The sequence below is a fragment of the Theropithecus gelada genome, chromosome 3 (assembly GCF_003255815.1).
Source record: "Theropithecus gelada isolate Dixy chromosome 3, Tgel_1.0, whole genome shotgun sequence".
NCBI classification, from domain to species: domain Eukaryota; kingdom Metazoa; phylum Chordata; class Mammalia; order Primates; family Cercopithecidae; genus Theropithecus; species Theropithecus gelada.
The window spans coordinates 83,415,604-83,433,476 of NC_037670.1; the positions used below are offsets into that span (position 1 = coordinate 83,415,604).

Sequence of the window (17,873 nt, forward strand, 5' to 3'; positions counted from 1 at the left end):
TTTCCAGAAGACTAACTGAGGCACAGAGAAGCAGGGTGTGAAGGGGCAGATTGGATTACCCTGAAACTCTGACGCTAACCATCACCTTTTACTGCCCAAGGTGTATCAGTTTTGCTTTAAATCCTTCCTCAAGCCCTCTGACCAGCTTTTCTTTCTATCCAGGGAATTTCCTCATATCCTTCTAACCACAATTGGTCCACCCTCCTAGGCCCTGCTTTTTATTGCTAAGTTTAGTGAGAATGGACTTTTATTGCTTACAACAGAATTCGAAGTGATATTTCCATTCAATCAAAATCTCCAGGGCTGGAGCCAGGGTGTCTGTAAGGTTTGCCAGACTCTACAGGTGATTCTGACTCACACCCAGGACTGAGAACTATGACTTTGGGCAGCAGTTCCAAAACCCTGAGAGAATAAACATTATCCTAGAAGCTTAGGACACCTTCCCAGCACCTTCCCATGGATTTTGATCCATTCTCACAGTAGGCTTCCAGGAACACCCAAAAGCTCAGCCATGAGTAGCACTCCTATATCCAGCCCTCCTTCCCAGCAGCCCACTTTCACCCACTCTTCTTTGCTACATCTTCCTTGGCACCATGATTCCTTGGCTCCATATGTTGGCTCCCAAAATCCGCCTTAGGCCCTCCTTGTTTGGACAACCCAATTAGGCATACTTTTCTGGCACTAGCCTGGCACTCTGTTGGCTAGAGTTTTTTGTACTCATCTTTGGCATCCTGGAGCCACAGGTCCAGGTGAAATGAATGTTTTCTTCCATCCAGCCAGATCCCCAGGAGGCCATATTGGCTGGGCTGGCTGGCTGGCCTCCCAACCAGGGCCAGAGAATCAACCTGATGGGCTGACTTGTCCATACTTCTGATCGACCAGATAGGGATTTTGCTTTAAAATAAAAAATACTGTAGAGGAGATTCAAAATCCAGGATTTAATCATGAAGAGAAATTTTATCTTCACATCTAATCTCATGTTCCTCCGGCTTCCAATTATGCATCTTCCTTTCTTTTGGTCTTCAGTGCAAATGAGAATCTGAGAATATTCTCTATAGAATAAGGCTTCCATTATTAAAAGCCATCTCTGTGCCACTAGATTGCCTGTTCTTCCTCAAACTAAACAATCCTTGTTCCTTTGACCTTTTCTAATAGGTCCCATTTTCCAATCCTTAATTCATCTTCATTATTCTCCTCCAAACTCTCTTTAAATTCTCCACATACCTCCTAAGCCCAAAGAGCTTGAAGTACCCAATAGAATCGAATCAAATCAAGGGAAAACTAATGCTGCTGTTAAATTTCTAGAGGAAAAAAGATTGGGTGAGTACACTCATTTAATTCCTCACTCTTGTTAGTAAATTCCTTCCGTCAAAGCTTAATGGTATTTGGGTTAAGTGGTACTATACGTACTTTGGAAAAGGCAAAGTGTCTATCATTCTTAGTCTTCTCCCAGAAGTTACTTTTTTCTCTCTCTCCTAGAAATGTAAGAGTATTAAGTGTTCAAAGTGATGGATAAAATTAATCTACCTAAAGAAAAACAAAGGAGAACAGAATCTGGGAGATGGTAGAAATTCAAGGCTTGTCTATTTTTGCATTATAGCTCCCTATGGAGTCTTGTTAGACAGGTTTTCTCTCAATCACCTCCCCACAAAGGAATTTTAATATTACATATAGACTGTATATCTGTTTATGTTCTATATAGGTATTTGTGCTTTATACATATAAATAGTAAGAGGTTTTCTTAAAGAACCAAATTTCTCCACTTTAGGGGTGATATTGCCCTCTTTGAGAACTCATCGTCCCCTGATATCGTCATGACCTTCAGAATGCTTTTACATATATTCTCCCACCAGGAAGGTAGAAATGTATCTTTGCCTTCTTCTTATAGACAAGGAAGCTGCAGTTCAGAGTGTTAACTAATTTGCCCACAGTCCTGCACAGGGATAGCAGCAGATTCAGAGTTAAAACCCAATTCCTGATATCAGGGCCAGCACTCATTGCTCTATATTGTAATGATGACATAAAATCCAAGAGCCTGTTCTCTACTTTTTTTTTTTTTTTAACAGATTATCTACTTTAGCATTTCTGAAGCAAGCACTCCTCCCAAAATAATTCCCAACATGGTAATAAATAAAGAGTAGAAGAAGTGCCTTCTTAATGCTTGTCTTTGCTTTCAACTATTCCTTTTCAGAAAAGTTCTCTATTCCACATTAAAAATTCTTGAGCATGGCTTATAGTGTTTCCAACAGCTCTCATGCCAAGCCATCCTCCTGCCTGTCAGGGTTGTGCACCCAAGAGAATGTCTTTGTTCCATGGGCCAGAGCACATTCTGCCACTCTTCTCACACAGTCTTCATTTTTTCTTCTTGATGTTTTATAATGAAAATTTTCATACATACAGAAAGGTTGAAAGACTTTTACAGTAAACACCCATATATACATCATCTAGATTCTACAGCATTTTTACTATTCTTGCTTTATAGCATATATATTTTTTTCATTCCTCTATCCATTCATCAATCCAACTTTAAAAACAACAGACTTCAGAGTTAACTGCAGATGTAGCACTCTTTCCTCAAAGGCATTGGCATACAAATTATTAATCAGAATTCAAGAACATACAGGAGGCTAATACCAGCCTTGTTCCTGAAATTAAAGTCAGTTTGGCTTCCATGTTCAGATGTTGCTACCAAATAAACAGATCCCACGCACCCCTTTAACTTCCTGTTGATGGAGCGCTGTGCCACCTTTGCTAACAGGCTTCCATGTCTTGATGGGGAGAAAGTGACCGTCAGAAAGCAGGTCAAAGAACACCTGCTTCTTGTAACTGCTTTGGCCTCTTTCATCAATTTATGCAAGTTAAACATGAAGGCCAAATCATCTCTCAAAATGGCTTGGGATCAAATTCATCCTAAATTCCAAGGCTGAAACTCCTTATTTTTCCCCACTAACATTTATGTAGTACTTGGGAGATGGCAGAAATTAAAGACCAATGCTTCTGATATATAAATGTCTGGCATGGTTCTAAGTGCTTTACATATATTAACCCAGTCTTTTTTTTCTTTCTTTCTTTTTCTTTCTTTCTTTTTTTTTTTTTATGGAGTCTTGCTCTGTCTCCAGGCTGGAGTGCAGTGGTGCGATCTCAGCTCACTGCAACCTCTGCCTCCTGGGTTTAAGCGATTCTCCTGCTTCAGCCTCCCGAGTAGCTGGGACTACAGGCATGTGCCACCACACCCAGCTAATTTTTTTAATATTTTCAACAGAGACGGGGTTTCACCATGTTGGCCAGGATGGTCTCAATCTCCTGATCTCGTGATCTGCCTGCCTCGGCCTCCCAAGGTGCTGGGATTACAGGCATGAGCCACTGTGCCTGGCCTAACTCACTCTTTAAAGTTACTTTTAGCGTAAGACCTGGGGTCAGCAAACTTTTCTCTAGCAAGGGCTATAAAGTAAATATTTTAGGCTTGGGATCATATAGTTTCTGTCTCAAGTACTCAGCTCTGCCATGGTAGCATGAAAGCAGCCATAGACAATATATAACAGAATGAGTAATTGCTGTGTTCTAATAAAACTTTATTTACCAAAACAGTCTCCAGGATATAGCTGACCAACGCCTATGCTAGACTAAAAAGCATGAGAGTCCATTCTCCAAAAACCAGTTTCAGGACATCTTATTGTTAGCTCAAAACACAGAGCTTGCCAATGCCTCAAAGGCCTTTTTATTTAATGGTGGGTCAAATCACTCCTTGTTCATGCTCTTTCATCTTTTAATGCAGTTGGAGAAGAGAATCATTAATTTTTAAGCTACGGCATACTGCTGCCAACTTAAGATATCACAATGAACTGAGACAGAAAATGGCGAATTACATTTTTAAGCAACTGAGACTAATGAAACACTAAGGAGTCTGAGCTGCATCCTTGAATTGAAAGGTGTTGATGAAGCATCATTAAGCCTGGTATCTGAGAAACCATGGAACCCTGAGAACCATGACAGAGCAAAAGGACAACCAGAGTAGTGTAATTACAGACTTGGTAGAAATACCCAGGGAGATCCAAGAACATTCATCAAACAATCGATGCGTAATTACCTAGAAGGATGCAAGGTGCTGGATGGCAACCAAATATGCCTTTGTTGGGCTGTGCCAAGGCTATTTAATTTCTTTCCACAGAAGATGGGGAAATGACACTGGCCATGTAAATAAGGAGGAAGAAAAAGATACCATCATTGAAGCAAAGCTTGCTATTCTGTCCAACCAGACAGAGACGTGGTGTACTTAGAGCTAATGTCAAGTGAGATTGTGATTTGCTAAAGGACATAGCCAAAGAAGATTATTACCAATGGCTCAGTCAGCATCAGCCAGATGCCAGGCAAGTGGTAGACGGAGGCAAGGAGGTGGGCCTGGGAGAGCACCTGCTCTGGACTGGCTTTTATTAGCAAATTCGTTATCTAAAATCCTGAACTGAGAAATGCTCATTAAGCACACAGAGGATGGACTGAGTGAAGAAACTAGCATCTTGGAAAACAAATGCAATTAAAGCATTTCTGACATATGATAATGAATTTAGTATTTTCATTGAGGCAAGAGTCCATTAAAAGCAGGAGGAAATCTAGCAAGGATTTGTGCATAGCCACAGATAAGGAAAACACCTAAAAGATCCCAAAAGAGCTGGAATTCATCATAGTATATGCTGAATATGAATGAACATGAATCCTCATATTAAGACTGAATTTGAGGCGGGGTGTGGTGGCTCACGCTTGTGATCCCAGCACTTTGGGAGGGTGAGGCAGATGGATCATCTGAGGTCAGGAGTTTGAGACCAGCCTGGCCAACATGGTGAAACCCTGTCGCTACTAAAAATAAAAAAATTAGCCAGGCATGGTGACAGATGCCTGTAATCCCAGCTACTAGGGAGGCTGAGGCAGGAGGCTTGAACTTGGCAGGCACAGGTTGCAGTGAGTCGAGATCATGCTACTACACTCCAGCCTGGGCAATAGAGTGAGACTCTGTCTCAAAGAAACAAACAAACAAAAAACCCTGAATTTGAAATAGCTTTGTTAATTAGTAACACAAACATAACATTAGAAGTATAATACCAGAAAACAGAGGGTAGAGGTTGGAGATCAGGCTTAATCAAGTACTGACCCCACCCTTACAAGCAGGATTCACATTTGGTCTCTGCAGCATAAGAGAGTATAGGAAAGTTTGAAATAGCAAAGAAGAAAGACAAAATATTTTTAAAGGGTGGAAAATAACATCTAGGAGGAAGTACATCTGGGAAAAATAAAGAAGGCTATGGGTGCCTACACTGAAATCCATGAATAGTCTAGCACGAGTGCTAAGCAAATAGCAAGCACTACCAGGAGGCAAGAGCATCTTGAGTCTTCTATCCCTAGGGATTAGGGAGGAAGGATGAAAGAGAAAGCAGAGAGAAGCAAGCACAGTCCTTAGAACAATAGTTCTCACACCTGAGGGGGCATCAGAATCCCGTGAAAAGCTCGCTAAAACACAGATTGCTGGGTCCCATCTCCAGGGTTTGTAATTGAGGACATGTGGGATGGGCCTGAGAACCTGCATTTCTCACCTGTTCCCAGCTGATGCTGGGATCACACTCTGTGACTCACTGGATTAGAAGCCCAGCCATGGATATGAACTGTCTGGGTTGGAATCTGACCTTTGCCCCTCTTGTGCTTCCTGTCTCATTTCCTCCTGTGTAAAGTGAGAGGGATAACAAGCCCCATGGGATTGTGGTGGGAGTAGCGTCTGTAAAAACTATGAAGCCGGTGCTCAGGGCACAGGAAGTACTCCTTATGTGATAGCTGTCATTTCTGTCAAAAGACTGACAATGAGTAAATAATTAGGTAATATCATTCAGTGTAGTCATATTAAAATTGAGGCTGTCTGAGATTGCATCATCCACATTTTTTCCAACGGAAAGCAGAATCAAGGTCAGAAATCTACGTCCAAGCCTCTCAGTGCTCGGTTGGACAGGCCACACTCCAGTAGGAGACACAGCTTATCTGGAGCCAAGTATAGCCTGCCTTCATCAGCTTTATTTCTCAGTTACAGTTTAACCAGATGAGCAAAAAGTGAAGCATGTCTTTAAATCTTCACTATAGCTCCAGCATTATGCACCTGCTCCTTTTCCTGGATAACCCTGGTTACACCCCAAAACTTGTGGGACCTGACCTCTGAGTCACAGAGCAGACTCAATATGGGGCTGCTGTAGCTAGCAACTCCTATGGAGGTGTGACATTTACTCTGTGTTTGGATGAGTAAGGCTCGTGTTACAAAAGCCAGTGTCTCCGCATAACCATTGTGTCTCAGTTTGGATCCCCACTCTCACTACCACCACCACCTGAGATCAATGAGTAATGGGATCTTGGGTTCCAGCTGTCATAGGCTAGAGGAGGATGGCAGAACACATGTTGTAATACATGATGCTATCAGTTATTCTTTTTTTCTAAAACAATGAACAATACCACATAGTATTCCAACTCTAGTAATTAAGGGAATACACATTTTCAAGGGAGATGTTAAGAAATAAAAATCAGCCAGGTGTGGTGGCTCACGCCCGTAATCCCAGCACTTTGGGAGGCCAAGGCGGGCGGATCACTTGAGGTCAGGAGTTCGAGATCAACTTGGCCAACATGGTGAAACCCTGTCTCTACTAAAAATACAAAAATTAGCTGGGCATAGTGGGCACCTGTAATCCCAGCTACTCGGGAGTCTGAGGCAGGAGAATGGCTTGAACCCAGGATGTGGAGGTTGCAGTGAGGCAAGATCATGCCATTGCACTCCAGCCTGGGCGACAGAGCAAGACTCCGTCCAAAAAGAGAAATAAAAAAAAAGAGAAGAGAAGAGAAAAAAGAAATAAAAATCACCCAGAGAGATTAAAGAATCTTCTCCAGAAACTTTGCCTATTACCAATCACTGCTTAATTTCCCATTTATTCTCCTCATTCTACTTTTGCCTCATCTTATGTCTTGGCATATGCACTGTTCTCTGGTGGCCCTCTCTAGCTCACCTCACCTGCTCCCCTTGGCTCTGAACTCCGTAACAGCTTGGTCTCAACAGCCCTTACCCAGTGCTTATGATTTCACCTTGGAAATGTCTAAATATGTTTAGGTGCACACTTGCGGGGTCTGTATTATTTTAGAAGAAGTTCAAAGTATTCCAAAGAGAGTGAATTTGGGGGCAGGGGGAGTATGCATTTTGGTAGCTCACAGTACTTGTCAATAAAAAAGAAAGTTTTTAGTTTAGTTTTTTTTTTTTTAAAGCAGAAAACATTTGGTTCTATCTTTAGGGCAAAAAAATCATATGTCAAAATTTTGTTTCTAACATTGGTTTTACTAGATTTTTCTCCTGTACTACATCAAGTCTAAACCCAAAGCAAGTCCAGTTCGGAACAAAACTGCATCAAGAAAAAGGGCAGACGGCATTAGTGAGTGAGGTGACAGCCTGGAAGAATAATGATGGGAAAGTCCTTCATTCTTGATTGTGTCGACATTAAGGGGGAAAAAAAGAGACAAGTGGAGAAAGTCTAGGATGAAAAGAATAGGAATATTTTTTCTGCAAGGGAAGAAACAGCCTTCTGATTACTATACATAAAGCCAATTAAAAGGTAATGACATTGATTTTTATTTGTGGCTTGTAGAATCAATCTCATTACTTTAAGACATACCTTGTTGAGATGTCTTAAATCAGTAGAGTTTTCACATTCCCCCAAATGCACTTTGTTTTAAAACATTTATTTCAATAAATAAAAGAAGAAAAGGGGAAGAACTGTGGAATAGTAGAAAATCCCTCAGAATTCACTTAAAATCTGTGATTCAAAATGTATTGAGTTAGTTGAAAATGATATGGTCAATCAATATGGCTTGTTAAGATCTTCCAGATATGCCTAAGGCAAGATAAATGCCCTCAAGCTACAAGATTGTGAAGTCTAGATATGATTAATACAATTTTAAAAAGCATAATGAAGAAATGGAATGCTTTTGAAGGCTTACAGGAACAGTTTTTAGAAATAAAGATAGAAAAGAGTAAAAGCAGTAGATATTTAGAACACCAAAAACCAGCAAAGAAAATGCATAAAAGAGGGTAGGAACACTTAAAGCATTGTTTAAAAAAATGAATACAATCACTGGAAGGTAAAATAAGGTAGTGAGATACTACTCCAACTTAAGATTGGCCACTGCTGGCCGGGTGTGGTGGCTGATGCCCATAATCCCAGCACTTTGGAAGTCCGAGGCAGGCAGATCACCTGAGGTTGGGAATTCAAGACCAGCTAGGCCAATATGGTAAAACCCCATCTCTATTTAAGAAAGAAAAAAATATATATATATATATATATGCATATATGCACACACAAAAATGAGCCAGGTGCAGTGGGGTACACCTGTAATCCCTGCTACTTGGGAGGCTGAGGCAGGAGAATCGCTTGAACTTGGGAGGCAGAGGTTGTGGTGAGCCAAGATCGCGTCACTGCACTCCAGCTTGGGGGCAACAGAGCAAGACCCTGTCTCAGAAAAAGAAAAAAAAGAAGATTGCCCATTGCCGTCAGTACTTGGCCTAACTTCTGATCATCAAGGAAAAAGCTGATTCTGATCATGAATGCTAGAAATCTCTACCATCCATTTCTGCATTTAAAAAGTTTTCCAAAATAGACTATTCCATAGCAAGGAGAAGGAAAGAAGCTATATAAAATGGAGAACAATTTGAAATAATATTATGCCATTGTATTTTCCTTTTTTGAAATTGCTTTTTATAATCCCATGTTCACTATAGCAATTTCAAAGGAGGCAAATGACACCAAATCATTTACAGTCACAAAAGAACTTCTGCTTATTTAGTGTAGGCTTGAGGTAATTTTAGGGGAACTTGACTTTCAATGAGTCACACAAGTAAATCTTGCCATTTTGGCCTTTTGGAGAGGCCAAGAAGAAACTTGGATTAGTCCAGGAAAAAATTTTAGTCTGTGTTTAAGTTAGTACCTTAACAACTGCCAAAAGTCTAGCTCACTACCCTAATAACAGCATTGAGTAAATCTGATATGCTATTAGTAATAGTTTGAGAATCCCAAATTCCTTATGCTAGCAATCACTACCCTTTTTTTCATCATTTTGAAAACTACTTATTTATTTACTGATTCCCCACTGTTGCTTGGCTATGCTTACTGCTAAGGATATACCTATGATTAAGACTGATGAAGTCTCTGGAGCTTGTATTCTCCTGGAGAGACATATACAAGCAACAATCAAATATGTTAAGAAAGTGTATCAGAGAGTATATGAAGTGCCACAGACACAATAAACAAGGCGATATGACAGAGAAGCTCCAAGGGTTGGGAGGTGCTACTTTTTTATGGAGTTTAGGAAGGGCCTCTTATTATGTAAAATTTGACCTGAAACCTAGATGTGCAGAGAACCTGGGTCTGAGAATTTCAGGCAAAGGGCAAGTGCAAAGATCCAGTAATAGCAACAGTGGTTTTTTCTTTTTCTTTCTTTCTTTCTTTCTTTTTTTTTTTAAATGAATGGGAATAGAATCTAGTGGGGCTAAAAGGCAGTGCACTTGGAGAAGAATGGTACAGACAGGGCAGTGACAGATGCAGGAGGCAAACTATGGCTCATAGGCACGGCAAGAAATTTGCTTTTATTCTAAGAGGAAAGAAAGCTATTGAAGGGTCCAATTTGTATTTAACGACGATGATCTGGGCTCCTGTCTGGTGACTGGAGTGTGTGTGTATGTGTACATGTGAGCTGCAGGGAACCTGCGAGGAGCGGAAGCAGGGGGATCAGGTGGGAGGTTCCTTATCTGCAATGAAATCCAGGCAAGAAATGACAATGGCCCAAACCACTCAACATTCATGGGGATAGAGTACAGTGGATAATGCAAGATATATTTGGAGATAGACTTGATGCTAAGAATGGAGGAGAAAGGGGTGAGGGTAGGGAAGGGAGAAGTACAGGTGTCTGAAGTTAGGTGCCATCCAATGGAGCAGGGCCTAGTTCTATTCTGAACATGAGGCTGGTGGTGGCCTGTGAGACAGCGACCTGAGGAGGTCCAGTGGACAGGTGGATAGAGGTGTCTGGAGCCCCGGGTAGAGGTCTTGGCTAGAGAAATAAATTTGAGAGTCAATATTCCACACAGTTTGTGACAGACAACCCAGGCACACATTTGGTAACTAATAAATGCTTATGATGTGACTGACTGATAGCTGACAGAAAAAGCAGCAAGAATTCTGCATATGGGAAGATGTTTTGCATCTGTTGGCATGGAGTGTTGAGGAAATGCCAGCAGAGCACCAGGTGCTGCGGCTGCTCAATAAATACTAATTTGCAGTGGTAAAGCTTCAAGAAAGCAATGAACTGTTATTTCAGGACCTGACCCTGCCTGGCTTAATTGGCGCCAGAGCTGTTGTTCAGCTGCTTATACCTTCTGTTCTTCATCCTCAGTATCTTTCTTCCTGGTGGTTTAATTCCTGACCTGGGCATCTTGCTTTCTTCTTGATCACTGCCTCTTACCCTTACATTCAGAGCACACTGTCATCACTTTGACTCTGTCCCTAATGACCAGCTCAGAGCCTGTTCTTCACAGGTTTCTGACTCTGCCATGAATCATGAACAATAACTGAGTACCCATTATGCAGCAGGCACCATATTGGACACTTGACCCACATATGCCATTTATAGCAACCCTGCAAAGTAGGTGCTTATCCTTGGGTTAGGCCTTAATCTCCCTGAGAGAGTAAGTGGTTGGCTCTGTGTCAGGTAGCTAGAAAGTGGTGGAGCAAGAAGTCAAAACAAGTCCAAGCTGACTCTGCAGCTGAGCTCCCTGCTTTCCTGGATTCGATAAGTATGTGGATTTTGCCTGCTGAATCAGTCTGTACCCTTGACTCACCCAGCTCCCTAGCAAATTCTACTAGGTAGTTGGTATCTGTTTATAACCACCATGTATCAAGGCAGACTGGCCTACGTCTATACCCTAGAGGGACAGTGTTCCACATCTCTATAATTGCACACTTTGCTTGGTGCTCTAATGTGGGTATTTATCATGTGGAACTGGCAGGTCCTAACCTGGGACAGGCCCATAGCCCAGGAAGGTATGAGTCATCAGGGAAACAACAGAGATTGAGTATACTGGAGCTACCATGCTAGGGACCAGGGAAGAGTAGCTGGGAGGAGATGGATTGAAGACCAAGAAAAAGGGCCCAGAGCTGTGTAGAAGAGGAAGATGTGGGCTCTTAGCTAAGGAATGAGATGTAACAGGAAAACGTACATAGAAAAAATAACTCATTGTTTTAAACAGCCTTTACTGCTTTATGTAAATGTGTAAATAAAGCTTCAATCTCCCTGGCCACAAACTCACACAGAAAGGCTTTCTGTCTTCATTAGGCATGTCTCCCAAGCATGGAGGTGTTACAAGACAACAAGACGTATGACTAAACACCATCTGTAGTAGGGGAAACTGTTTCACCATCAAGCAAGAGAAAGTGGTGCCTTCACTTGCAGGAGGCCAGCTGCTGGGAGGCTTGGGAATTTGGGCAGTAATTATCTGCAGATAACATCAAACTGGAGGACAAACTAGAGAACAAAGGGAACTGAAGCTACTCTCGCAGACACTCATCTGAGCAGCACCTGTTCTTCAGGCAAACTTGACCTCTTACTATCTGACACCTGCCTGGCTGGATGGGCCCCATGCTGCCTGCTGAGGCAAGGGAGCTGATGAATCTCCATTTCACATTAGGTTTCGTGGCAGAAACGGGATATGGAATTCTAGAGGAAAGCAAGCATTGATCAGACATCCCTCACTAAGATATCAAATTGGTAAGGTCAAAAGGTGAAGAGCATGGTTTAACAGGCAGACAAGAGGGGAAAGAAGAGACATGGACATCATATCCTTTAGTCACAGCAGATGGTGATGGCACTGCAACAGCAAACAGATATGCAGTGGACTCTCAGCCCGCTGGATGGCAGAAGAGTTTCAGCGGAACTCTAGGGAGAGTCTGTACATGGATAATCCGAATTGCCTACCTCCACTGCTAACACTCCACCTGCCTTAAGGGACAACTGAAATGGTTCCAAGGATTTTGAGAAACTGAGAGATGTTCTCTCTCTCTTTCTCTCTCTCTCTCTCTGTTTCACGCACACACACACACACACACACACACACACACTATACAGAGACAAAATCTTAAATATATATTTAATTACATCATACTTTTGTTGTCTCTTATTATAATATTCAAAATGCCAACAGCCAAGTCCTTTGCTATATTCCCCACAGCTCAAATAGAGTAGGCTCTCCATATATATTTACAGAATACACAGATAAATGAATGACTATTTGCTATCTGTTTGCATTTCAAGTTCTGGTGCCTGACCTTGCCTAGTGTCTTTTTATTAATGCCCCTAGATAGAGTCTTTAGTTGTATTCTAATTTTACAAATTTTTTTTCATTGAGACATTTAAATTCCTCTACTTCCTTACACAAGGCAATAATTTTTCTGATGGAGAAACACTCAATAAAAAGCAGGAGTGAAGGAAACTTTAGCAACTCGTGTCTTAATTTGCACTGAGAACATTCTTATTTAGTGCATCTCATTCAAAAATTTGTATTTATCCTATTTTTCTCTCATTTGAAAAAATATTGAATATTATTGGATTTGGTTATTGAATAACAAATATTATTGAATATATTATTTGAATATATTGACCCCAGAGTTAAGACAAGATCACAGTACGAAATAAATGGAACTCATCCTGGATTTTTCCTTAAGCACCAGATATTTCCTCCTCTCCAGTCATATGCCTGGGATGAGAAAGTCTACTGTGTCCTAAAATTGAGATGACCTGATGAATTTCATTGCCCTTCAACAGATGTAAAATTTTACATAGAAAAATGTATTAAACCATGATAACTTGGCTCTGAGTATGGGTATGCATGGACATAAGTCTTTGAAACAGGTTCAAAACCTGATCCAAAAAGTACTAATGTTCAAGAGTGAATCTCAAGAGTGTTGGAATTGGAGCCTTTCCCTCTTGATAAGGCATGCATGGCACTTTAAAAGCTATCCGCAGCTCTATATCTAATCCCAGTGATGACAAAAATAAGCAAGGACCCAGGGGCCTTTGATTTGAAGGATATTAAGTATGCTATTAAAGAAACTGATCAGAATAAAAACAGAAAATAGAGCCTTAGTCCTGCCTTTCAAATCTTGCCGGCATCCCACACTCAGAGAACTGATTAGTGAATTAAGGAAAGTTAGAATTAAAATCTCATCACTTTTTTGTCAGCCTTTATTATTTTAAAATGTCATGTAAATATGACCAAGCATAAAGATTTACTAACTATGGGCACTGAAAATACCCAGAGGTTTATTATTCCCTGTACTTTCTCTACTGTAAGCATTTCATAATAAAAAATGCTAAAAGAATCGAAAGGATATTAACAAAGAAAACATCCAGAATACACATTTTTTGGTGTTTACAAAGGTTGTTTAATTTGTCTCGGTAATGGTTAAAAATAGGAGACATCTGAATCCAAGTTGGTTTGTTAGTATTTTTTAAATAATGTCTGATGTCAAAATATAGATTATGAAGATGTTAAATTTTTCGACACTCTAACAAACGTTAATAGAAATCAACTCCCAGGAAACCTGAAATCCCTCCACTCTCTATGTAGTGCTGACAATTCATCATATTTAACAAGGTGTATTGGAAATAGCTGAGTACTGACCTCCCGAGGACAAATGATTCTCTTGGGACGAGGTGCCTCTTGCTGTAACTGATATACTGCCAAAAAAAAAAAAAAAAAAAAAAAAAAAAAAAGACAGAGAGAGAGAAATAATTAGAATTACAATACTGCAACACATATCAACATGCCTTCAAATATTTCCACCTAAGTACACCTCGAGAATTGCAAATATAAAAAAACAAGAGATTACAGGCACATTTTTTAGACTCGATAAAGTCAGATCATTTATATGGAAATTAGTCATTGTGAATATAAACTTGCAAAATTGATTTTTTTATTCTTATAAGGCCAATTTAGTTTCATAATTGTTACTGGCATTGTTCATTTTATGGCTTTCTTGGAAGACCAAATATGGCCAAAATTATTTTGACTATTTTAAAGATGAAATTCTACTTGTGAATAACTGAGTAGTAAGATCATATAATAGGATTCCTGAATTTAAATGCCAATGTCTCTTGACATACCAGAAAAAGAACTGGCATTTTAAGAGGAGTGTGATTCTCTGACATGTTAGTTATGTACAAAGATATAACTGATTCTGAGTGAGTGAAACACCAAGCCATTTCTCGCTCTTTTCTCCCTCCATTTTTGCCCTATCACACTGTGAATTCTCATCCATTTGATGACTTTCCATCCACTGTCATTCCTCTTTCCTGGGTGCTTTCGCATCCTAAATAATAATAACTCCTTCCTAACCTCATTTAAAGATAGACTTTCAGTCTTAGGCATGAAGGAAAGCAGGTCATTGTATATAAAGCAATCTATCAGACAATTATTGGTGATTTTTCAGAATATAATGAGTGATTTTTCTGCTGCTCAGCTAGTCTGCTTATTTCTGCTAAAGGGAAAAGCTATCCTAAGCAGGTACCTTTGGATTCTACTTCCGTGAAAATACAGGTTGAAAAAAAAAAAAAGTTGATGTTATCTTCAGAATCCTGAAGAGGAAAGAATTAATTTTAAATGGAATAAATCTACAAAAAGTTTTAAAAAACTAGATCTGACAAAGTCTTCCTAGAAAATGTAATAAGCAAAACTTTCTGATCTATTTTTAGGTCTAAAAATAAAAAAAATGTAATTGAAGGGCAGGTGATTATATGGAAACACAGATAAAAACGATGGAATATATTTTGTACTTATGGCTCCCCATTGTCTTTGGCTGAACGTGGTTATTTTCTTACCTAATTAGTGTAAACTACCTGGTTTTAGCACAGAGAAGGAGCTATCTAACCCTCTATACATTTTGAAATGTACCACATTTCTAGGTGTAGGTCACCCACACTAATGTGTCACCTAAGGATGACTGTAGTCATCTGTGAAAGGAAAACAGAGTTCAACATAACCCTTTAGCTCAGGACACCAAAAATGACAGACAGATAAAAAGAAGGCTTCTACACACCTGCCTCCCTATAGAGAAAGAGCTTTCAGAGCCAAATGAACCAATACATGGAAAGTGGGACTAGGTGGAGGAAAGATGAATGGCCTTGCATGTGAGATCATCAACAAATTGACACATACTGTTCACTTTGTGCTATCTCTTTCCATTGGCTTCCATGGCACCACCCTCCTGGTCTTCCTCCTTTGATCCTGGCTACCTCTTTCCTATGCATGTTGCTGCTCCTCCTCCTCCTCTACCTGTCCACTGACCATAGGAGAGACCCAAGGCTTACCTTAGACCCTCTTCAGGTCTCATTCTCTTTCTTCTCCCTAGGGAATCTCCTCTAACTCTAACACTTCATTTATCTCCTACACACAAAGGCGCCCACATTTCAGCTCAGAACCCTCCTCTAAGCTCCAGGATGTATACCTTACTTCCTACAGATTCCTCCTGACTTTCTCAAAAGAAAAGGGACCTCAACTTCAATATGTCAAAAGTTGAACTCAAGATCTTTTCCTCCAAATCTAGGCTTCTGGGAATTCTGATATCAGTGAAGGAGCCCATTATTCATCCTATTTCTCTAGCCGCCAGCATCCTAGAAGTTGTTCATCACACCTCAGATGGTCAGTTCATCAACAGACCTGTCACGTTTGCTTTGAAACATCTCCAAAGTCTGTCGACTCCTCTTCATCACTATCATTAACACCCTACTCCAAGCTCTGGACTCTTCCCATCCTGCAGCCTGTTTTTTTCCCTGGTGGCTAGAATGACTGTTTTAAAACAAGACCATGTCACTCCCCTTACATGCCCTCACATTGCTCTCAGAGGAAGATCAAATGCCCCACATGCTTTTGCCTGTCTCCTTCTACAGTATTACCATGTGCCATGCTCTCTGCTCAGCCAAGTTTGTTTCCTCCCCTTTCCCTAAATATGCAGTGCTCCCTTCAACCACAGGGCCTTTGCATATTCTATTCCTTCTGTCTATGACATCTTCCTCTACTGCTTCTCTACCTCTTGTTATCTGCCCCTTATCATCATGTCCTTAGTTCAAATATCAACTTCATGGAGGAGTCCTTCTTGACATCTCTCACACCAGATCCAAAGACATCACCCTAGTCTATGCTCTTACAATCCCCTGTACTTTCCTTTATATAACTTATCAACAATTATAGTTCTGTATTTATTGGTGTGAGTTCCAAAAACAATGATCTCTCCCTGCATGTTGTAAGTCCCACCATGAAGCAAGGCATCATGTTTGTTTTTGCTTGTCTTGTATCCTCAGGTTTTGTCGAGGTGCTATGGATATAAATATAAATAAAACCACAGCCTCTACTTTCAAGAACCCTATCAGCTTTAGTGAGAGGCCCAAATGTTTTTATGAAATAGTATAGTAAGTACAGGGCTGGCAAGGATCATCTTTTCAAGACTTGGTTTACCAATCTTTGTTAGAAGGAAATAGTTAAATTAACTATGGTACGTCTTCTGATGGATACCATGCCCCTGTAATAAGGACTGAGAAAGCTCTCTATGCACTGACCTGGATTGATACCCTTGACATTCTGTTAAGCAAAAAGAGCAAGGTAAAATACACACACACAACCATAAATACATAGAATACACATTCATTTTAAGAAAGGGAGTAAAATAATAATGTATATTCAGTTTTGTTTACATCTGTATAAAGAAACTCTGGAAGGAACAAGAAAGAAAGAAAAGCATTTACCTTCAGGGGATAAAAAGAAAGACAAGGACAGGAGTGGAACAAAGATTCCTCAATGTATACTTTATGTTGTTTTGAGTTTTGAATCATATGTATTGCTTATTCAAAAGAAAAAGCTATAAGAGATAAGGTCAGAGAAGGCTTCTTTTAATACATGAGGAAGAGTTGGCCAATCAAAGACAGAGAAACAGTTGTGGACATTCCTCTGGCTACCCCAGTATAGCTCATGCCCTCCTTAATCACCAGGGAGGCTACATGGAATTCCTTTATTCCTCTGGAATCACTCCCAAAACTACTAAGCTGCTTTTTAGCAGGATGTTACTGCTAATGAGCATGCAATGGCCATCTCCTAAAATCGCAGAGGAATTGCAGAATTCACATTCAGAGAATCCTGCCCACTCTTCTCTTCCCATTGTCAATGCTTCTAGAAGCCAACAGTGATATATGGCTGAAATGGCTTTGTGAATACCATTTTTAATGGAGGTGGCAAAGGAAGCATACCTGTTATAAAAGAGAAGCATTTTTAGCTAAGTGCTCCTTTGCAATTCTTACAAGCAAATATGTGAGCATCTGCTATATGCCAGATACCACAGTTAGCATTATGTGGAGGCTTTCAGAATGAATGGAGAGTCTGGGAGAAGAGAAGGGCACCAGCATACCAAGTGCCTGCCATGTGTCAGGAATAACATGTATTAAATCTTCTTAAGGAACCAGAAAAAATAACTTTGTGTCATTATCATTCTGGATAGGGGATGAGGAACAGTGCAGAGAAGTTAAGTATTTGCTCCAGGGCAGGGCATAGAGCTAAAATACATCCTTTTGATTCCAAAGCCCCTGGTTTGATTGTTGGTCTATTTTTTTTAAGAGATGGGGTCTCACTATGTTGCCCAGGCTGGAATCAAACTCTTGGGTTCAAACAGTCCTCCTGTCTCCACCTCCCAAGTAGCTGCGAATACAGATGGGTGCCATCAACCCTGCTTCCCTGGTTTATATCTCCCATGCCTCAGGGCTTTTGCAGTTACTGT

The 17,873-nt window shown here is 40.4% G+C and overlaps 1 protein-coding gene across 4 annotated transcripts in view; it reads right to left on the minus strand.

Moving 5' to 3' along the window:
- The window catches only part of CHN2 (chimerin 2), a 313,814-nt gene that overhangs the window by 131,944 nt on the left and 163,997 nt on the right, over positions 1-17,873 (minus strand). For 3 of the 4 annotated variants that reach the window (XM_025378588.1, XM_025378587.1, XM_025378591.1), the window contains one exon: positions 13,736-13,791. The exons of the other annotated variant lie outside the window; for it this stretch is intronic. In XM_025378588.1, the coding sequence (XP_025234373.1) occupies positions 13,736-13,791 (56 nt within the window). The remainder of the gene's footprint in view (positions 1-13,735; positions 13,792-17,873) is intronic. 4 annotated transcript variants of the gene reach the window in all.